The sequence below is a fragment of the Lonchura striata genome, chromosome 14 (assembly GCF_046129695.1).
Source record: "Lonchura striata isolate bLonStr1 chromosome 14, bLonStr1.mat, whole genome shotgun sequence".
NCBI classification, from domain to species: Eukaryota; Metazoa; Chordata; class Aves; order Passeriformes; family Estrildidae; genus Lonchura; species Lonchura striata.
The window spans coordinates 19,040,854-19,063,869 of NC_134616.1; the positions used below are offsets into that span (position 1 = coordinate 19,040,854).

The 23,016-nt window shown below is 55.5% G+C and overlaps 1 protein-coding gene across 4 annotated transcripts in view; it reads right to left on the reverse strand.

Moving 5' to 3' along the window:
* Positions 1-21,108, reverse strand: part of NLGN3 (neuroligin 3) — a 40,239-nt gene extending 19,131 nt beyond the window's left edge. For 3 of the 4 annotated variants that reach the window (XM_021534558.3, XM_021534557.3, XM_021534556.3), the window contains exons 1-2: positions 21,013-21,108; positions 1,413-2,158 (exon numbers count right to left, since the gene is read on the reverse strand). In XM_021534558.3, the coding sequence (XP_021390233.1) occupies positions 1,413-1,890 (478 nt within the window). In that variant the 5' untranslated portion in view covers positions 1,891-2,158; positions 21,013-21,108. Of the gene's footprint in view, positions 1-262; positions 323-1,412; positions 2,159-21,012 lie in introns of all 4 variants that reach the window. The other variant, XM_021534555.3, reaches the window with a different exon arrangement.
* Between the last annotated feature and the right edge of the window lie 1,908 nt (positions 21,109-23,016).

Consider the following 23,016-nt stretch of genomic DNA (forward strand, 5'->3'; position numbering starts at 1 on the left):
GAAAGGCCTGGAACAACATGAGCATCCTCATGACCTGACCCCAGAGCTGTGCTCCCAGCTGGCTGGAGCATCTGTGGCGCTCCTCCCAGTGGGAAGCAGGGGGTGGCAAGGTGGGCTGCTTGGAGGGTCCACAGTCCGGGTAGCAGCACAGAGAGGTGCTGGAGGCGTCCTGCAGGCCGGGGGCCAGCCAGGCACCCTCTCACTCTCTCACTCTCTCTCTCTTTCCTCTCTGTGCCTCTCTGCCGGTCGGCTTGCTACATACCTCCTTTCCTACATATTTTCTTGTTGGGCTTTCGGGTGCATTCCTTGGAAATCCGTTTTACTGTAAAATGAATAAAAGACTACAAAATAACAGGAGGTACCACTGATGGGAGTGGGCATGCAATCACAACCACGCTGCTACCCTCCCACCGCCCCTGGGACCGCGGGAGGTGGGGAAGGAGCGTCGCCATGGGAGGAAAACTCTGGGCCAGCCGTGCTGGGCGAGAAGGAAGGCATGATGCATTCCATGGGCCCCAGAGACAGAGGAGTGGAGCCAGTCAGCCTGGAAGAAGCCACTGACCTGCCAGGCTGCTCTGCTGTGTGCAGCAGACCCACTGCGGGTCCCTTCTGGCCCACTGAAAATCCCTGGGGGCTCCTGTTGCAGTGAGGCTGGAGCGGGCGTGCAGGCAGGCGCTGCCTCCCCTGCCCTCTACTTACAGTTCAGGCGGGATCCCCTACAAAGGAAAAGGTTAGACAAGGAGGCACCCAGCGCCGCTCAGCCTCACCCCAACAGGACCAAGCCCCGTGCATCCCCGGCACGCCAGGCTCATCGCTCTGCTGCTGTCCCACCGGCGGACAGAGGAGCAGCCAAGCGATGTGTCTGCCAGTGCACCCCAACCTCCCATCCATACCAGGGCCCAGAAAAGGGCTCTGTGGTCCCTTTCTTGCCGGAGCATCTTCCCAGGGAGAGGCAGAGAGTGTTCCTCCCAGCCGCAGCCCACGCCCACAACTAGCGCATGGACCTGGGGAGGGTGGGAAGCAGGAAGGAAGGACGAACTCGAACCAACTCAAGACAGAACCTGGCACTCGGCGCCTGTGGGGAGCACAAATCAGCTTGTCACTCTGTGGATCTGCAGTCAGAGTCGGATTCAGATTTAGCAATACAAGAGAGGAACCCGTGACAATGCCATGGAGGTGGAGGGGTGGGACCAGGAGGCGTGGAGGAGCAGGAGCACGCGAGACAAAGATGGCAGCTGAGGGCAAGAGGGCAAGCTGCGTGGCCAGAGAAAGCTTTCCACAAACAGACAGCATGCTGCAGGGTCCACAACCACATGCTTCAAACACAACACCCAGGTGAGACCAACCACTGCTGGGGAGGGGTGGAGTGACCCCCACCTCACTCTCCTGCGGTCACCCCAGTGGGGACTCACCATCCTCCGTGGGGATGTAGATGTTGAGGTACAGACAGTCCTCGTTGGGATCCTGGATGTATGTGGCCACAATATCCAAATTGGAGGTAAACCAGATGGGCAGCATGATCTCAGGAACGGCGTTGTGGATGTTCTGGGGGCAGACTGGTGAGAAGTGGGTAGCGTTCCTGATACCTGACCAGGATGGTGGTGGCTCAGGGGGCATGAATCTCTTCTCCCCGACGGGGGGAGCGGCATAAGGAACCCCCAGGTACTGGTCCACGGGCCCCAGGATCTCACTGGGCAACGGCACGCGCACCCCTCGTAACTTCCCATAGTGCGTGTTGACAGTGGGCGAGTAGACCTGGCCCTCCATCTGCACAACCATCGAGGCAAAGCTCAGGAACCACAGGGTGAGACGCAGGTCCCAGCTGGCCACCAGCTCAGGCACTTGGAGAACAGGGGGGAAGAGAGGGCTTCTCCAGAGTATCAGCCACATTGTCCGGGAGAAACAGCACCAACATCCAGGCCTGAAGCTCCTGGGGCGAGGTCTCAGAGCACCCCCATCACACCAAGTCTCCAATTTGCCCACCAGGAACAGATGGAGCAGAAGAGACAGGAGTCAGGAGTGTGCAGCCCAGCCACACCTTCTGCTGGGTGAGTCGGGAGCACGGATGCAGGGAGATGTGGCACCAGCTCCTCACAGCCTCCCAGCTGCCTGCTGCTGCCTTCCCGCCAGCGTCCCAGCCCGGAGGTGACTGCTGATACTGTGGAGAGATGGAGGCAATTAACAGCAGACTTGCTCTGGAAGAGTTGAAGACCTGCAGAAGGAGCCAGGATCTTTGGCTGAGCCTCCCACCCATGGGTCCTCATTGGTTCTGCCACCACCCAGACAGGTGGCTCTGGGAGCAGGCAAAAGTGGGCTGAACAAGCAGAGCATGTGCAGACACACACATGATCTGCCCATGCCTGCAGAGCCTGTCCCCAGTACTCAGGGGCTGCCCAGAGTAAGGGTGCCAAGATAAGCAGACAGTGCTATGTCCCTCCCCACAAAGAGCTCCTTGGACAGCCCTCGTGCCAAGCACAGCCCCTGTGCAAGACCCCACTGGCACCTCTTCTCTCCCGGTGAGCCGGAGCTGCCGTGTTCCCACACCACGCAGCCTGCGCCCCTTGCCTGGCCTTCAGCACAGCACTGCTCCCCTGCTCGGGTGCCAGCGCCCCTCACACAGCGGCAAACTCGACCCACATGCCAGGCACCCATCTCGCCCACCAACGCAGTCCCCCTCAGCTTCGCCCTGCTCTGGCCGAAGCAGTGAGATCCCAGGCAGGACCGGCTGCGGGGCGGGCGGGAGGGGATCAGCCAGAGCGCTTGCGGGCATCTTCCCTCCCTCCCTTCCTCCCTGCCCCGGGGAGGCAGAGCTCGCTCCCGCGTCCCGCCCGGGCCGGCAGCATCAGGAGGATGCCGTGGCAGCCGCCCGGGCCCGGGGAAGGGAGGGCACTGCAGATGGGGACCCGCGGATGTGCCAGGGAGCCCTCGCCGGAGGCTCTGTGCATTCTCAGCGCTCTGCCCTTCGCCTTCCAGCACCGCCTGGCGCGTTTAGAGCTTATGTAAGTGCCCCCCGCCTCGGCTGCTCCCGGGGGACCCGGGCACCGCGGGGGCCGCGCTGCCCGGCGCTCCCCGCAGCTGCCGGCCCGCTCCGCTCCTCGGCCGGGCTGGCTCCGGGGATGCTCGCTCGTCCCGTCTCAGCCACATGTCCTCACCCCGCGAGAGACGGCAGCGCTGGTGAGGCACCTCTGTTTTGCCCCAGGGCATCCTGACATCCCCCACCCGGTAGATCTCTTCCAGGCTCAGAGGGGAGCAGAGTTGCTTTGAAATTATTGGAGCACAAAATAAGGGCTGTATGCAGATGGGAGTTTGCAGCTCTGGTGGAGGTTCAGTTGGGCAGAGATTCCACAAATAGAGAACACCTCATCCAGTGAGGAAAATCCGCAGGAAAAAAACCCCCACCACCACAAAAAAAAACCCCAAAACAACAACAACAACAACAAAAAAAAACCCCCAAAACCCCCAAACCTCCCAGACAGACAAACAGAAACCCAGAAAAAACCCCAACCAAACAAAACACGATCAAAAACCCCAGAGAAGGTGTCTCAAATCTGTACTGCACATGTGCAGGCAACTCACTGCTGGTCATTAAGGAAATGGGCCCATGCTGTGCCTGCCCTCCTGATACACCCGAAGAACTTGGCAGCCTCAGGGTAACACAGTAAATGTTAAACACTCATCTCAGAAAATCATGTTACTGCATTCAGCCCACCCAAGCAGCAAGGCCTCACAGGGCTGGGCATGCAGGCACCTCTCCAGAGGCAGCCAAGGGAATGCAGGTAATGCCAGACAAAGGCGGGCAGTACATCTCTGAACATCACTCCCCTTCACCTCCTCCTGCCCCACCAGGCAGTGACAGAAACACACCAGCAGGAGCAGACACCGCTGCATTATCCCCCAAACAGATGCCAAAGCCTAAGAAATAAAAGCTGAGTCAAGGGCCAGGAAAACAGCTGAGGCACTCAGAGACCCCAAGCTCAGTTCTGCCCATCACTTCTGGAGCTGCCTTTGCAGCACAGTGCCTTGGCTGCCCTGTTCTGCCTGCAGCTCTGGAAGAAAACCATCATTCATCTCATATTCCTTGCCGCAATGCTCCTTCTTCAGCAGAGAACTGACCTTTGCCTAACAGCGACATCCCAGGGGTGTAGTGCTGGCCTGGGACCCCCCAAAGCTGTATTCCCAAGCAGGATCTCAAAGGTGCTTCAGACTCATCACTCTGCCTGACATTGCTGGAAAGCAAACTGCCCAGTGTAAATCTTCTGCTTAGGTTCCTTCGGTACCACAGGTTAGGATAAAGCTAATTATTAATGACTGTCATATCTAATTTGTATGACTGTAAGCTACAGGCAGCTTCCAATCTTTATGATAGTGCATCCAGTGCTCTCTGCAGAGCCATTTCAACTGATCTGTCATCATTTTCTGTCTGCAGGAACACCATAGCCCTGCCAGTGGTGGCTCACCAGCTGATTTCCCAGCTCCAGAGCTTCCTCATGGCTGCAGCCACTTGCTGCTCTGGGCACTGCTGCTCCACCAACTCCTCCAGGAAAGCAATTTCACGGCACCAGGCAGTGCCACTGCACAGCTGCCCAGCTGGGCTGCGTGCACCAGTCACAGGGCTGAATTCACAACCCACTTTGCATCCGTGGAGCTTCCGCACGCCCACTGTAACCATCCTGTCCTGACACAATGAGGAATCTCTTTTTACAAAGCACAGCCAAAAAACAGCTTCTTGCTACAGCTCCTCAGAATTATGCTATGATTATATTCCTCTGGGTTTTTGTCTAATCCTCATCCAGCTCGGAAAAAACAAGAAAATCTGAAGACAAAAAAAACCTAAGCTAAGATAGAATTAAGTACACATTCTTAACTTAAACAAAATGATGCTACAGGACTTAAAACTGTCTCCAATTACGAGTTTTACAAAGCATGAGGCACAGAGGTGAGCTGCAACAGTGATAGCCAAATATGTCCAGATATGGAGATGCACAGTCAAGGCCCAGCAGCTCTAATGTCACTCTGGAGAGACACAATGCCTTAACACTCAAATACAGCTCACAGTATTTTAACATTTGTAATTCCACATTTGGTTCCATCATTTTTTAAAGACTCTTTGCCCCGCAGCACAGAATAAAGCACCCAAACAATCTCAGTGACATGCTTCTAAGCCTTCCTATGTTTGGTTTTCTTCAAGTACAAACCCAAAAAATGATGCAAATCCTATATCTGAAATTCCCTGGGTTTCAAATGCCTGATTTGGGATAATTACAATACCCCTGTAACACATCCGATACCCTCATATTGCTGTTCTGTGCTCTGTGCTTTCTGATGTAACTTCATGTTAACATAACATTTAGGATGGGAATTTAGCCTTAATTTAATGCTGACAGACTGCCATGAAAACCCAAGCTTAATCCCTTCCACTGTGGGTTGTTGCATGTGCCTTGCATTGCTGCCTGCTGCCTCAACAGCTCTTAAGCTTCTTGGTCTTCCAAAGCATGAGAAAGAACTGAGAGACCAGAGAAAGGACATTTCGTTCAGGGAAGCAATTCCCTTCACATCCCATGGGAGGTGGGAGAAAAACTTTCCCAGTTTTGCCGCCTACAGAACTCTCACTCCTGCCTCCAAGCAGGGAAGCCAAATGTGTCCCCCAGCGAAGATGGGCTGCTGCCTGCCAGGAGCCGTGCCTGCCAACCAGAAATGGAGCTGGGCTGGGCAGACACAGCCAAACTGGGAATGCTCAGACAAGCATGCAGTGAGAAACTGGGAGCATAAAGACACTGCAGGCATCCCAGGTCGCTCTGCCAGGCCACTGGTGGGTGAGCAGAGGAAGTGAGGCTGCTAGCTGTTGGGGATGTTATTCATGTGCTGTGCAAAACAAATGCTCTATAGGTATTTCCACGGCCACACTGTCTGCCAGACACTTCCTCCTCAACAAAGAGACGCTCTCCATGGAAACCTGGGCGGGTGGGATCCTCTGGAAGCCTCTCTGGCAGATGCATATTCAGGCATCTCGACACCAGCCAGACAAGCCGGATCCACACCTCCTCTGGCAGGAGGCCGAGGAGATGCGGGCAGCCAGCCTGCTCTCGTATTGGACCCTTCATCGGGGCCCAGCCTCCTGCCCTGAAGCACCAACCCCAAGTTCATTGCACTCGCGTGGCTCTGTGTCCCATGAGGTTCAGAGCCAGAACAGGTGGAGACCTCAAAGCACCCAGCTGGCACAGACGGATGAGCTCCAACAGAGAGCAGACAGGATGTCCCCTTGCATCCTCCAGCCACTGTGCCTTGTGCAGCTCTGCTCACCATCTGAGCCGGTTGTACTTTGATGAGGGCCAGCCCGTGCACCTCAGAGCAAACATGCACCCAGCAAGCAGCATGAGAAACTTCTGCCTTCTCTTCTTCAGCTGAGCTCCAAACCTGTCCACCAGCCTGCGCTCCAGGAGCTCAGGCTGGTGCTCAGCTCTCAGGCAGCGGCACCTGCCAGACTCACTCCCCACCTGGCATCTCCTCTCCTCTGCTGGGCAGTAATCCCAGCTCTCACCCAGCCCCATCCCACCCTGTCTACAATACTGCAGAAAGCCCACAGGAAACCCTGGGGAGCAGAGAAGCTGCAGCACAACTGGACCGATGTGCTTGTGCCCCTGTGTCCCAGCAGTCCCTCAAGAGCATCCCTAAGCCTGCAGGTTTCATCCCAGGTTACCCATCCATGCCAAAGGCAGACGTTTCCTGGCCCCACAGCACTGTGGGGGCATTTCCCAGGTCCATCACAGAGCTGGTGAACAGTGATAGATGGCTCACAGTTACACTGAAAAGGACATGTAGGGTTTCAGAAGGGTCTGCCCTGCTGCTGCTGTTGCTCTGCTTTTCCATGAATGACCTAAATGACAGAACAGAGTACATTTCAAAATCTGCACGTGACACACCAGCACTTTAGAGGCCAAGATGGGAGTTTGACATGCTCCTGACAGACTGGGAAAAGCACTGAGAGATGATGGACAGGACTGTAAGGCATTGGGAGGCAAAAAAAAACTGCACAAAGAGGCCACAGAAGAAGAGACAGCAGCAGTTCTGCCACAAGGGTCACAAGGGCTTCAGGTGAGTACAAACTGAACATGAGCCAACACATTATTGCCACAAAAAAAGGCAACTACAGGAGGACGTGTGAAAAGCCAGCTTACACATGAAGTAATTATTCTCCTTTCAACTCATAAAGACACACCAAGCAATTTTACTGTTGTCCAGAGACCAGTTCATTCCCCAAAAAATTTGGACTGAGGGAGGCCATGCAAGAGAGACCAGAAAGATAATCAAAAAGCTTTGGAGAAATGTCTGGAAGATTGGGATTAGTCTAGACAAGAAAAGTCACAGGGCACAGTTTTATAACATGCAAAGGCCACTGTAAAAAAAATTCAGAACACTCTGCCCTTTTGTGCAAGGTAGGAGACACATCCATATTAAGAAAGAGAAGTTAAGTATACACCAGGAAAAGTTAAAGCACTCCATGGTTACCTGTAAAGGGTGCTACATGGCAGAGGGATGGACCAAGTGACTCCCAGCAGCCCCTCCAGCCCAGTCTCCTACACTTCTCATTATCCTAGCTGGCAGGTCTGCCCCTGCCCTCATTCATTCAGCATTTGCCACCATCTGGGTATACACAGGCACCCTGGCCATGAACCCTTCAGCATTTAGGCTGCAGAGCAGAGCACTCAGGAGGCTTCCCAGCACCGTGGTGCCCAAAACATCCATTCTCCACTTGCAGAGGCCTCTCCCAGAGTCCAGTGTTCCCCAGCTCACTCTCCTGAGGCACATCTGCAGCTCCCCCGTATGGAGGCACCACAGTCACTCCAATGGAACAGAAGGAAAACATTACAAACCTCACCCTTGTCTGCATCAAGATATGTCCCTATGCTTTGCCTTTCCTAGCTCCTACCCACAGTGCCACCAATATTTTAAGCTGAGCATCAGAAGCCTATGAGACACTCCACTGCACATCCTTTGCCCTGGGGAGAGGATGTGGGACCACGTGAGAAGTGTCAGTTAAGTTCCTCAACGCTGCAAGAACATATGTGGGACAGAAGCTCTTTGACAACTCCCAGACACATGCCAAGATCCTCGAGAGCTTCCATTCATAACAGAAGAATGTTACTCAAAATCCCTAGAAACAGACAATTTCAAGAGCCACTTCTGCTGTGGTGCCAAAGGCCTCCCACTGCAATATGGCCTGTCACCATTTGCTCCAGAGCCTTTAATGAGTTCTCCATGAAGAAGCCAAGCCCACCTTGGGAAGGACACCAGGGGCAAAGCAGACCTTTCCCTTGCCCACATTTCAGCCTTTCCAGACATTTCTGGTGTTGAATGTCAGCACGCTGCTCGATGCCCTGCTCCAGAAGATATGCTACCCAGCAGGTGAGATAACCTGGATCATTTCCAACTCTTGTTTAGCATCAAGAGCTCAAAAAATGCAGGAGGTTTCTCAGTGTCACTGAGCTGTGACTGGTGATGCTGCTGAAGGACAGCCTGGGAGCACTGCAGGAGGGACACTATTGGGGTCAGCACCCAATACTGCTGATGCAAGAAGGTGACCATTATAGAGGATCCAAGGACAACTGTGCTTGAAAGCCTGGAGTTTTTTGGAGTGGGCTACACGCTCACCTTGAGTCAGTAGAGATTCTGAATGACCTTCGCACTCACTGCTTCCCAGGAGCCTGGTGGAAAGCTGAGACAGGGCCACATGGCACAGCCCACAGCTGCTGTGTGAGCAGAAGGCTCTGCCAGGACAGGAAGAAGGCAGTGGCAGCAGCCTCCCGGTGGACTGGCGGGTTCCCACATGGCTCAGATAGCTGCTGGAAGCAAGCTATTTATTGCCACGTTCTGGATAGGAATAATCTGGATTATCTCACATTATGGCTTTTCTGAACCCAGCATGAAGACACGGTGGCAGTTTTTCTCTCCCTCACCCTGCAACTTGCAGTTTCGAGGTGCAAACACTCACCTGCAGGGGCAGAGGCCGAGGAGCAGCACCCTCCGAGCACGGCCGGACCCGCACTCGCTCCCCAGCCCGAACCGCCGGCAGCCAAGGAAGCGCCGGGCTCAGCCCGGGGACCTCGGAGCCCCGGGACTCCCCGCGGCCGGCGGCACCGGGATGTGGCCCAGCTGTGTCCGGGTGAGCGGGGACGGCCGGCGGCACCGGGATGTGGCCCAGCTGTGTCCGGGTGAGCGGGGACGGCCGGCGGCACCGGGGCGGCTCCCGAGCCCCGGGCGGGCCGAGGCTCCCCGCAGCCCGCCGGAGCTGTCCCGTCAGCACCGGCCCCGCCACACCGCAAAGCGCAGCTCCGGCACCAGCGGAGGGGCCACCTCGGGGCTCCTGGCAGCTTCCTGAGCAGAGAAGTGCAGAGGGAGGTGCCGAGCTCTCCTCCCTGGTGCCCAGCGATAGCACGTGGGGTCGGTTCAAAGCTGTGCCAGGGAGGGGTTGCACTGGGCGTTAAGAAGCATTTGTTTAGGCAGAGGGTGGTCAAACACTGGAACAGACTTCCTAGAGAGGTGGTCGATGCCTCAAGCATGTCAGTGTTTAAGAGGCATTTGACAACGCCCTTAACCACATGCCTTAATTTTGGGTCAGCCCTGAGTGGGCCAAGCAGTTGACTGGATGATCATTGTAGGTCCCTTCCAGCTGAAATAATTCTATTCTATTCTATTCTATTCTATTCTATTCTATTCTATTCTATTCTATTCTATTCTATTCTATTCTATTCTATTCTATTCTATTCTATTCTATTCTATATTCTATATTCTATATTCTATATTCTATTCTAATCAGTGCTTCACAAATAAATATTAGAATTACCCCACCTCTGGCTTTGTGCAGGCAGGTGACTGACAATGCAAAAGTGCATGCACAGAACCCTGGAACTTCCAGACGAGTACTCAGGAGTGAGCTGACAGACAATCTGCTTTCAGCAAGCCCTTGGCACCAGCACAGAGTTCATGCCAAGACAACTTGCTCACTCTCCCACACATCACAAACAAGCATCAGGCACCTACTCTAAGGCAGTATAATCTCCCTCAAATCTGTGATCAACACTCCACAGCTAACAGCCCAAGTGCAAATCTCACCCAGCGAAGAGAGAGCTGACTCCACCAGCAGCATTCCCCTCACTTCCTTCTCCAGCTTCAGGAAGCCACACGTTGACATTATCCACCTGCTCAACACCATCCTCCTCACATCTGCCAGAGTGATGATTCCTCTCCTAAATGATTGCCCTGGAAATTACCATGGCTAACAGGGGCCATTTTTAAAGTTAACATGGATCATTATGACTGAATTGTGTTAGGGAACAATTACACAAGCACAAGGCTCTTATCAATAAGCTTCTGAAAGTCCAAGTCCAAACACATTAATATTTCTTATGTCAGCAAAAGCAGGTTTGTAGTCTAATAAAGAAAGGAGATTTTGGCAACACAAAGAGGCTGGCTCAATGACACCCCCATTTCTGAAATGCCTGAAACTGAAGCAAGTATGAAACCAAGCTGCTGATGCAATGTCCTTGCCCAAAACTCTCTCATACCCCAGTGTGAGAACCCCGGGTTTGGTTTGGGGTCTCGTGTGGTGGTAAAGCTTCTCCTCCAACCCGTGTTCCCAAAGAAAAACTCCGCAGCCTCTTCTTGTTGGGTCTCAAAACGATTTATTGCTAGTTATCTAACAGATTATGTTCTCGGGCTGCAGCTGTTTGATCAGCGGCCCAGGCAGAGACGCACACACTCCTGACACCCTGACTGTCCGGTGTCTTCTTCTTCTCTCTCCCCGCCCAGGACTGCTGCTATCTTTTATAAGATATATTACGTATAACATGTTTACAATTATTCCCCAATACCTACTACCTACGTTGCCAAGTGTTTTTCTACTCTAAACCAATCTGCGAGTGCCAACATCACCAAGAACATGGAGGTAAGGAAGAAGAAGGAGGAAGAACAGGATCAGCCCACTTTCCTCCATCTTAGAACTTCTGACCCCCATGTACAAAGCGAAAACCCCCCTGTACATGTGCTAAAACCCCCCTGTACACTACCAAAAAAATTTCCCCTCTACTTTGTGACTACATTTACTATACTATCTAACCCTTTGTGACTGCTTGTTCCACCTTCAAAGTTGGTAATTCATTCCATGGTTCAAACTCAAAATCACAGCTGATTCCAGCTGCCTGCCAGGGTCCAGACTGCCTCTGACCACGGCCTGGAACCTCTAAAAATGTCTGAGAGACATTTTGAGTTCCCACACCCCAGCCTCTCAAGATCCTTTCTGGGCACCCAGCCATACAAAGGACATGAAGACAACAAACAGGCCATAGGCAACTTGCACCATGTCCTACCCATACCACCACCTGTGCCAGAACAGTGCCAAGGAAAGCTCAGAAAGCATCAGTGGCTGCAGGCAGGTGAGAGTGTGCACAGCCAATGCTTTCCATGGACTAGTGTGGACTGGGGGAGGCTCTATAAATGTAAGGAGGTGGGCTGGGCAGAGAGGAACCGACTGCAGCTTAAAATACATGGACTTCCTGCAAATGTGATTAGGGTGGGCACAAAATCCAAGAGTGTTCTGAATGGGAACAGCTTCATCCAAAATAAGTTGTCAATGTTTCATTTTTACTGACTCAAAGCAGGAAGCCAAATCCACTTATCAAGGGTTGAAATTCAGACAGTGGCTTTGGAGCCTCTGGTTTCAGCAGCACAGCCAGTAAAGGACTGTTTCCTTTACCAACATCTTCCCCAACCACCCATTTCTGCCTAACATCACTCCACTTTTTATCAGCTCAGAAAGGTTTTCCAGAGCAGAATTGTGAAACAGGTCATGGAAATAATCTGGGATAAAGGTAATAAAACCCAGGACAAAGAACAAAGATGAAGGAAATAGCTGAAGACAAGCAGGAACTAACTTCTGCACAGAAGCTGTAACATGACACAATAAGTTTTCTTGTGAAGAGATAAGGTTACAAGTTATGTGGCAGTGTACAAGAACCATCTTTGTGCACATGTTATCACTGCCTTATCTTGTACCACGAAACACCAAGCCTGTGGAGCAAGATGGCTCTATGAGGAGAGCACATCCCTGTGCAAGGAATGGTGTGGGCCATCCCAAGAGAGCTACCACCCATGAGGTGGTGCAGGCAGCCGCGCCACATGCGCTCCCTCAGGGCACGGGAAAAGCCAAGCATTGCAGTCCAGCACCAAATTGTTTCCTCATTGCAGGGTCTTTGCCCAGAAAAGCTGTCCCAGGAGATGTTTGAGCTCATTGTCCACACCACCTCCATAGTCCCTACTGCCAGGTGAAACACCAGACAGGCTCTGCACAAACACAGGTGCACAGAGCCTGGGATGCAGGGCTGTGCCACCCCATGCTCCCAAGTTTCCCACAGCTGGGAGAGCTGCAGGTCCTGTCCTGTCCTGCCAGAGAGACGCCCCAGCTGAACTCCAGCCCACCGCCCTGCTGTGTGCCCCAGCACACCCCACTGGACTCAAATGCTGAGTTTTATGTTAGTGTGAGTGGCCCTGCCCAAAGATCAGACACAATTTTCTGACCATATTGCAAATGTCCCTTTGAGTCTACTGGCATCAGCAGTGACCCACTGCTCCATGACACTGCAGCTTTCCTGGGGGCACGATAAGTCTCAGCTCTCTGTGGCTGACCTGGGAGACCACAATCCCCTCCTCACAGCACTGGACTCTTCATCTACAACAGAGGGCTGCTCTCGGAGAAGCAGGGAATGGGATACCCTGACCTGGGGCAGGAGATGGGGACCAGTTACCACTGGTAGCAAAGCAGAGGAACAACAGAACACAGATCAGTGCAAGGTGCATTTGCTAATGCTGTAATGCACATTCCCTCTGCTCACACCAGCAAGCAGGTTTCACTGGAAAGATCATCCAAAAGATCCAAATGTGGGGGCAGGAAAATGCCATTGCTGCTGGAAGCACCATGGACTCCTCCATCCACACCACCACCCTGCAAGCTGTCGGTGGCAGAGGGCACCAGGTCCTTTTCCCTGCCAGCTGCAGCACGCTCCGCGCCCCGGCACGGCAGGGGACAGCATCCCGGGGCAGCACCTCTGGGCAGAGCTCCTGCGGGAGCTGCGCTCGCAGAGAACACAGCGGTGGGCAGCCCCGTCCCGCACCAGCCCCGTCCCGCACCAGCCCCATCTGCACCAGCCCCATCCCGCGCCAGCCCCGTCCCGCACCAGCCCCGTCCCGCACCAGCCCCATGTGCAGCAGCCCCGTCTGCACCAGCCCCGTCTGCACCAGCCCCGTCCCGCACCAGCCCCATCTGCACCAGCCCCGTCTGCACCAGCCCCATCTGCACCAGCCCCATCCCGCACCAGCCCCGTCTGCACCAGCCCCATCCCGCAGCAGCCCCGTCCCGCACCAGCCCCGTCCCGCACCAGCCCCATCTGCACCAGCCCCATCTGCACCAGCCCCATCTGCACCAGCCCCATCTGCACCAGCCCCGTCTGCACCAGCCCCATCTGCACCAGCCCCATCCCGCACCAGCCCCATCTGCACCAGCCCCATCCCGCACCAGCCCCGTCTGCACCAGCCCCGTCCCGCACCAGCCCCATCCCGCACCAGCCCCATCTGCACCAGCCCCATCTGCACCAGCCCCGTCCCGCACCAGCCCCGTCCCGCATCAGCCCTGTCCCGCACCAGCCCCGTCCCGCACCAGCCCCGTCCCGCACCAGCCCCGTCCCGCACCAGCCCCGTCCCGCCTGACGTCAGCCTCCGCAAGGCTGGCGGCGGTCGCGCCGTGCGCCGCTCCCACACCCGCCTGCTCCGCACGCTGCGGCCCGTGCTCCTCACAGCTACGGCTGTCTACAAATTGAATTTCACACTCGCACGCTCCGGAATAAGGCACAGGTGCTGGAGGAGCCACCCTCCCCCTCTTCACATCTGCCTTCCCGCTCGCCCCACGCCGCTGCTGAGAGCCGGGATCGCGGCTGGAGCTCCGGAGCAGCTCCCGGGCAGAGCCCCGACAGGCACCGGCGGCAGCGGCTCACGGCGGAGAGACGCCAGGAGCCCGGGGCCCTGACACAAGGGCTACCCCCGAGTGCTGCTGGCACGACACAGCGTCCAAAACCGCCCATCTGCGCCTCAGTGAGAGAAAAGCCCATGCCAGAGTTACTGGTCTCCCCAGAAACCCTACAGGCTTTCCCAGGAATTCTGGAAATGCACAGATTTGGTATGTGCTCCGGTAAGCAACCTAAAGAGTTCATACAGTTGTCGCAGCCAGAGACCACCGCTAGCACAGGTTGTGTGCACAGCTGGCAGCCCAGACAGATGTGGTGTCAGTGCCTCGGAAGGACCTCGGCAGCCCAGGTGTACGGTGCAGCCCATGGTGCAGCCCGAGCCCACAACAGCCTCTAGCCAGCTAAGAGGAGCAGCTTCCTTAAGCAGGGGAGCCTGCCCTCAACAAGGCACTCAGCTGCTCATGTTCCCAAACCAAAACCAAAGCTGGTGTGGTTTAGCAGAAGACCATGGAAGCACCCTGGACTGGAGCCTGCAGCCACAGCAGCTCCACAAAGTCCTGCCCATGCAGCCAGGGCTCACTAAAGACTGTAGGCCAGGCAAGCCAGCAGCTAGAAAGGAAACCCATTCAAATTTAATCCAAAGTGTATTTTATATTTTCCCTTGTAAATTCATATTTTCTATCTTTGAGCACAAAAAAGCAGAAAGCCTAAAACCTCTGGCAAAAAAAAAATCCTTTAATGTGTTTTACTGCAAATACCACCTCATGTTAGGAAATAAGCTGGACTGGAGCAAATCAGGCAGCCTGGGGATACCCTGTCTCAACAGAGGGAGCAGACCAGAATGAAGCAGGACAGACAGGCATGTTGCAAGGACCAACAATGCCAAGGAAAGTCAAGTTCAAGTGCCAAGACAGCTCTTGTGATCCCTGCTGCTCCTCAGAGGTCCCTGAGCAAAGCTCTGCCTCAGCAAATGCCCACTTGGAAACATTGCTCCCGGTGGACACAGGAGGAGATTTTTGTTACAAAGAGTAGGAAACCAACTGGCTTCTCTTAAAGTAGTGAGTATCAAAGTACAGCAGCTCCCTGCCCAAATCTGCAATCTCAGATTCTCATCCAGAGACCCCAATGGCAACAGAGACCAAAAAGACCAGACAGGAACAGAGATTGCTTCTTTCTTAAGGCACAGGACAGCTGCTATCCAAGGGAAATCTTGCTTTGTAGTTTCCAAGGACACCTTTGTGCTACTGGCTGGACACTTCCCTCAGTCCTCCTGGAATTAATAAGGATGAGAAACAGCATCCTCTTCATAAGCAACAGCCTCACTTGACCTCATACTGCTGCCTGCCAGCCAAAAGCCACGGGGCACTGCTGGATCCCCAGCTCATCCCCGCATCCTCCTCTCCAAGTCTACTTCTCCCACAAGAAACCAACCACTCCCAAATCAAGGCTCACATCTTCCTTTTGCCCTTGCATGCCTATGGACTGCTCAGGAGCTTGGGAACAGCCTTTTGGCATCCCACATTCATCAAGGTAAAGCTGAACGGGACCTCACAGGTAGCAGGAAATGAGTCTTTTATCATTTGAGGACAAAACCAGGAACAAAACTGACACTGATGTGTATGAGAACAGGCAGAGACAGGGGATTGGAGGAGGGGCAGATGAGAATCAGATCCCTGGTGATCCCACAGTACCTATCATGTGCAGCAAGTACCAGGGGATTGGGCCAGCTCTAAGATGAGACTCTAGCTCTGCTGCCAGCGTGTCCCTGTGCCCAGGGAACCAGAGCTGTCAGGGAACACAGCAGGAAGATACACTGCCATTCATTTTCAAACCAACTGAATTAGTACCTGATCAGTAGACAAAAGCCTGTCAGAGGTCTCCAGCAAAGGGTCCTGTGAAGCCAAGGCTTGGTGCTTAGCACAGGTCCTGCATCTCCCAGCAGGTGCACCTCCATCATGTGGGGAAAGCATCCCATGCTCTCAGTGAGGAAGCAGGACTGAGCACGAATCTATCACCCTGTGCCAAGCTAAGTAACAGGACTGAATGGGAATATACCCATCCTTCTTTACCACAGCCCAGAGCTCCCTCCTGGCTCCACACTCTCTGGTGGGCAGAATGTTATGAAAATAACAGAGCAGACCAAAAGTCCACCTTGCTCTGTGTACTTGCAAGCAGTCAGAAACAAAAGCAACTCACAGCTCAGCAGGTGCTCAAGCCATAGGTGGATCTCAGTGTATTTTTTAGTTCTGAGGGAACCTCTTGTCCTTCTTGATATCATCCCATTTCTCCCAAAACTAATGCAAGGTTTTGCTGTTCATGACACCTTGTCCTGAGGACTTCTGTGATTTGATAGCACATCTGTAAGAGGCAATGCCCCTCCTCCTGTTTGGCACCTCCTGAGAGCTTAATTTGATGTGACCTTGTACTTGTATGAAAATAAACAATGAACAGTTAACCTCTATTGCTTCTCTCCTGGCCTCTTGTAGACACATCTTATCCATCTTCTGTTGTTTATTTCCCAGTCTGAAGAACCCTGCTTTATTTAGCCTTTTTTTTTTTTTTTTTTCAGAGGCCACCAGACCTCTGACCAACTCTGCTGCAACTTCCAGGCATTTGACTGCACAATGATCTCAACACCCACACAACTCTCTTGAGCTCCCCGTGGGCAGCTCTAGAGACAGACACACAGAGCGACCACTGTCCCCTTCTCCTCCATCACTGTCCCACGAATCCTCAAGTTGCTCAGTGGTGCCTGGAGTTATGTGAGGGCAGAAAAAAGACATGAAGACAGTTGCACTCACACATTCACCTTCACAACTCCTTTAGCACTGGATGCCAGCAGCAGGACATGGACACGATCACCTCCACAAGGAGTGCCACACAGACATTTTGGCCACATTACAGACTTGGGCATCTTCTCCCACTCCTTTCAAGCAGCACCAACTGCTCGATGAAGGCCAAGTCCCTGCAGCCCCTGATCATCACAAAAGGGCATTCTCAGAAGTCGCCTCCCCAAGCCCATCCTGGAAGCCTCCTGACCAAACTCTTCCCAGCCATCCTTGCCCTCAGCAGCCCAGGCCCAGACCCAAACAAGGCTCAAGCAATGTACAAGCCCTGTAACATGCCCTCTCTGCAACCTTTCCCAAACTTTGCCACCTGCTCTGCTGGCACGGTCAGAGCATCTGGCCACCAGGCAAAGTTTCAACTCTGCTTGCCAGGCACTTTACAGGATGTGCTTGCACTGAGATGCAGTTTGAAAATAACAGATGTTACTCCACTGTTCTGCATTTTGCAGTGTCAGGAACAAGGCTTCTTTACCAACAATCCTCTGAGCTCCTTGCCAAGGTGGTCTCATCCCAAACAACATTCCCCAGAACAAAATCTTGCTCACGTGCTGTCCCTGCTGCCAGGCAGACAACATGGCAAAAGGAATATACTGCAAGGGCAGAGTTTCCACACACAACTTCAAGACTTAGCAGGAATGCAGGTTTCATCATGGACTGCAATACCACATGACTACTGAGCCCAGACAAGCCTCCAAACTGCACATAACCTCCCATCCAGGGAAAACGTTCAGGAGCTACACAAACCAGACAGGACCTGGCAGCTGCAGCCAGAAGCACCCATGTCTTTCCACTGCTCCCTCTTCATCCCCATTTCCTCTCAGTCAGACTCGCTCCAGGGTCTGAATGATGTGGGTTCAGACTGGCAGCTCTGGCAATTGCAGGACCATTTATTCATTCCCCTCACACCCACAGCAGAATCCTGCTGAGGGCAGCAGCACACAGTGCTGGTCACAGCCTGCTCCCTGCGCCCAGCTCTGGGGAGTATCACGGTAGGAGCCCACCAGAACATTCAGTCCCCCATCCAGCACCACCCAGCTCAGCTCAGCTCAGTCCTCAGACCCAGCTCTCCTCGAGTGCCCTGGTACCAGGATCCAACCTGCCTCCTCCTGCAACCTGCCTCCTCCTGCTGTGCTGCCTGCGAGCACCTCCCCTCTGTGCCAACCCAGAGCCACAACGCCCTTGGCTGCCTTTCAAAGCACTGTCAGTGGCAGCCAATAACCACAGACCACCAGTGGAGCAATCTCTGTCTGGGATCCCACAGGGAGTCGGCAACTTCCCTCCCAGTGGCACTGCAGTTCCAAGGACACAGCCAAACTGTCCCCATCCCTCTACACTTGGTGCACAGCTTCAGGATGGCAGATACACAGCCCCTCTGTGCTCTGCTCCGAGATTCCACAGGCTCCTCTACAGCTCCATAACTTGTTGCACATACACACACTCTGTGTCCCCATCCCTGACACTTCCCACCATCCTTCCACCCTTCTACTGTTACTGGATCCCTCCAGCTGCCACCAGTGCAGCCTGGACACTTCCACACTGCTCTGTCTGAGGCCACAGTAGCTCCAGGACAGCCAAGAGAGCTTCCTTTCTCCCCTGCCTGCTGCAAAGAAATAGCTTCTAGAAGGAAGAATGCAGGAAGATGGCAGCAAATTGCTTGGGAGGCAGCAGACTCACTGTAGCTGGGGGGGCTTAAGGAGCTGGCTGAGCCGATGCTGTTTGGGAATTGCTTATATGGAGCTTAGAGACTTGATGACCTCAAGGTCCCTTTCTTATTAGCTGTCCTAAAACACCTCCTCCCTTGACATAAAGGCCAACATGGACCTGCCAGAGGATTTTGACAGTCACTATCTACTTGCTTTTGCTGGCGGACATGATGCTGATCAAAAGACATCTGGAAAAAAAAATTTCCTGTCTGTGTTGGACATGAGCACCCAGAGCAGCCCCCACAGAGAGCCAGGACAGACACAGACACATCTGGAGCCTCACAGAGTGCCCTGCCAATTCCCACGCTGCCTCCTGAAGCTTTGGCAGGCCCCTGTCCCTGGGCAGTCTGCTCAGTAGCTCCACTCACGACTCCCAGGTTCTGGCTGCCCTCACCACTCTGCTCTTGAGCAGCTTCCTTCCAGCCCTTTGAGACAAAAACCTCTACATGGGCTCTGGAAAAAAAACCAGCCCCAGATGAAAAATGCAGGGCAACCCCCTTGACATCGGCTCAATCCACCTCTCTAACAAGGCTGCCCTAGATGCTGGCTGCTGTGGGCAACTGGAGGCTGTGCAAGGCAGCACCACGCACACCCTGCCAAGATGGGGCACTGCAGCTCCCATTTTCTCAGCCCAGCACTGTGCAGGGCCCTCAGGCCCATGTCCGAGGGCTGCCCTGCACCTTGGCAGCTTCTGTTTGTGCTCTGGAGGTTGAGAGCTGCGTGTTTGCAGGTGTCCAACCAAACTCCACATCCCGACTGCACACGTAACCATGGCAACTGCACATGCGAGTGGCAAAGCCTCGAGCCCGGCTAACTGCAAATGCAAATGAAGCAAACACATGCACAGTGCTAAAAGTGTGACCTCTAAATGTCAGCCTTTAACCATTTTGCAGACAGCAGCTCTGGTGGCGGCCACCTGCAGCCGGCAGAGCAGGCAGAGGTCAGGTTCCAGTGGAGACCTCTGGGTGTCCAGCCCTGCAGCGGGTGCTGGCATGGGTGCTGGGGTGCACGCCTGGCAAAGGCACTTCCCAGAGCTAAGAGTGACTCCTGCCTTGGCAACCAGCAGCTCCCTCTCTGAGGACACATCCACTCCTTACCCAGTTGGCAGCTGCTCCCAGTTCCACAGAGGACCCTGGTTTGCCGAGGAAGGAAGGTCCCACCAGGCTGGCACAAAGCATGGCCAGAACAGGAGCTTGTGGGGAGCTGGCTCTGCCTGGGGCCGAGCCAGCAGTAGCATCAGATGAGGTACTCTCAAAGGATGGAACAAAAATCCCAGCCTGTCAGGGATGTCATGTCAGAGCCACCTCCCTAAGGGAGGTCTGTGGCCTTGGGAAAGGCTGCCGGTAGAGGCATTAGGAGGTGTCACCATTTAGGAGAGTGTGGTCCAGAAACTGACTGGCTGGACAAAGGCCTCAGATCCGTCACCATTTCTCTCCCTTGCTGCTGACAGCACCGGATGCAGACAGATCCCAGAACTGACCATCACCCACCCCCCTGTCCTGCTCCATGGCTTCCAGCACAACAGAGAGAAGCTCAGGTGAACGGTGCTAACTCCAGCCACAGCGTGCATGGCTGAGGCCACCAGCAACACCCCACTCAGGGACAGATGGGTAGATGGATGAATGGATGGATATCTGGCCTGCTGCCTCGGTCAGGAATGAGTGTGGCAAGCTTTTTGACAGCAAGCCTGCCTCCAACTCGGTCCCGGACCCAAGAGGGAAACAGGGAATGTCCTTTCACTCCAGAAGCCCAATGGCTAAAGTCATGCCGAATGCAATGCCAAATAAACTGAGCCAAGGGGATCTCCTGCCTGCCCTTGACCCAGGGATGCTCACACCATGACAGCCTCGTGCCTGTCAGCACCAGGCGCATCCTTGCACCCTAAATAACCCACCGCCCAGGACCTACATACAGCAGTACCCTGAGTACCTACACCACACCACAGACACCCCACAGCCCCGGGGGGGATCCCAGTCCCCCGGGGTGAGAGCGCTCCAGCCGGAGAGCCCCGCTCCGCGCTCCGTGCCGGGTCTGACGGGCCGGGCCGAGCGGACCGGACGGCCCGACGGATGCGGGCGGGGGCCGGGCCGCGGGCCGCGCAGCTGAGGCGGGCGCACAATCCCCCTTTCAGCACGTCGCCATGGCAACCCGCCGGCTCGCCGCGGCCGCTCATCCGGCCCCCTTAACCCTCGCCGTTACCGCCGCCGCCGCGCTCGGCCCCACCCGTTAACCCCCGCCCCGCCGCGCCCCGCTCCGCCGCCCGACTCCCGGACCGCGGCCCGAACCGGGACCAGCCCCCGCCCCGAGAGCCCCACGGCCGGAGCGGCGGCCAGCCCAGCCCCGCGCCGTGCGGCCGGTCCGGCCGCCCTCCCCATCACGAGCCGCCGCGGGCCGTGCCGCGCCGCGCCGTGCCGTGCCGGTCCGTGCGGGGCGGGGCGCGGCGGGCGCACTCACCGTCGGGAGCGGCGGCGCGGCTGGGCCATGCCGGTGGCGGCCGTCCCGCGCCCCGCTCAGTCCGGCCCGACTCCGCACCGGGAGCGCGCGGCGCGGGCACGGCGGAGGCGGGCTGGGGAGGGGCCGTGCCGCAGCACCCCTTCGCTGCCGCCGCGCTGCCCGGCACCGCTGCCCGGCACCGACACCGCGACCGCCCTGATCGGACATCTCGCAGCCCCGCCGCCGCGCCCGGTACCGCACGGCCCGGCACCTGCGCCGCCCCGGTCGCGGCGCCGAGGGGATGCCGCGCCCGCCGAGCGCCGCGCAGTCCGGTACCGCTCCCTCCGGGTACCGGCACCAGCCGCCCCTGCACCCTTGTTCCCCAGGTCCCCCAAACCTGCCCTGCTATCGGCCCTGGGCGGAGGGGGTCACCCCCACCTTCCCGACCGGAACACCTGCACAGCCTGGGGCGCCCCGCACCACCCCAGTAAACGATCCCGTCTGTGGGGGCATCCCGGCGCGGCCCCGGGCATCCTGCACTGTCCTGGGCATACAGAATCCTGCCCCACTGCAACCTGTGCCTGCCCCAGTCACTCTGCAAGGGTCCCGCTCCACCCTCGCATAGCCCCGGGCCGTGCTGCTCCGCGCATCCCACGGCAGCCGGAACACCCTTCAGCCCCGGCACGTTTCCCCACAGCCAAGGGAGCGGTCCCCGCCTCTCGTACTGCTCCGCAGTGCCCAGAGAGTCTAGGGAGGATTCGGCAGGTACTCAGTATGGGGTGCCCCAACCCAGCCTCAGCCCTGGGGCCCGGCCCAGCCCTGCCACGCACCGGGCTTCAGTGTCAGCAGCCACCCATAGGCTCCCAGCAGCATGGCGCAGCAAGACCCAGCACCTCTGTCATTCCCCTTCCGAGCATGGGGGCATTTTCCCCTCCCACTCATGGCCTCCTGGCAGGAGCTGCCTCTCCTACAGCCTGCCGCTGCCCATAGCAATGTTTCAGTCTTGCCTGATGGGATTACAGAAATCATTTGAAACAGGGCATGGATTTGGGTCTTGATGGATGTATCTGATTGCTGCCTCCCTCTGCCATTGCCAAGGTAGCATCAGCTGCAATGCCTCCACAGAGCAGGCACCGTTTCCTGTTTAAGATGTTTGCATGGCAGCATCTGAAGGGCAGCAATTAATTTCAACTCTCCCACACACTTCTGGCACATGCACTGAATCTGTGAAAGTGCAGTGGCAGGGAGATCCCTGCACCCCAGTGCAAGCTGGGCTTCACCTGCCCCAGTGCCTTCAAGCTGCTGCTGCAGAGCAGGGCAGAGCTTTCCTGCTTCTCCTGCCCTGCTGCCTCTCACAGGGACTGCTTATGGGTGGTCAGCAGCTTGACTGATTTTGTTGCTGGCCTGTTATATACAGGATGTATATAGGGCATACTAATATAGCTCACCCTATTTTATATATATATATATATATATATGTGTGTGTGCATGTGTGCATGTATATATATATGTATGTATGTATAGAGGGTGAGCTGCAAGCTGCCACCCACTATGCCATTGAGCAGGCAACACAGTCCAGCAGTACCTGGGATGGATGCACAACCCTGCCCTGTGCTTACCAGGGTTCATTGACTGAGAGGCATCTTGAAGGGAGCCCTGGACCGATGCTGAGCTGCCCTGCAGCAGTCAGAGCATCAGGCTCCCTGGGTCCCGCTGCCCAACAAAACCAGTCCAGGATGGGGTCATGAAGCACGGCTGCCATGGTGCTTCATCGCCCACTCCCTACCATGAGCACTGCAGGAGAGCTGGGTACTCACACAGCTGCTCCACACCCAGCTTCAGTTGCTTGACTGAGCAGTGATCGATTTTCTTGCACAACACCAGTTCTGACAGTGCCTGACAAGCCACCTTTGCCCAGGGTCCATGGGGACCCTCTGTGCCAGGCTGCTGGGTGGGGTGTGTGTGTGTAGGGCAGAGCCTGGTTCAGGCCATCCTTCCCCCCCAGTGCATCACGATTTGTTGCAA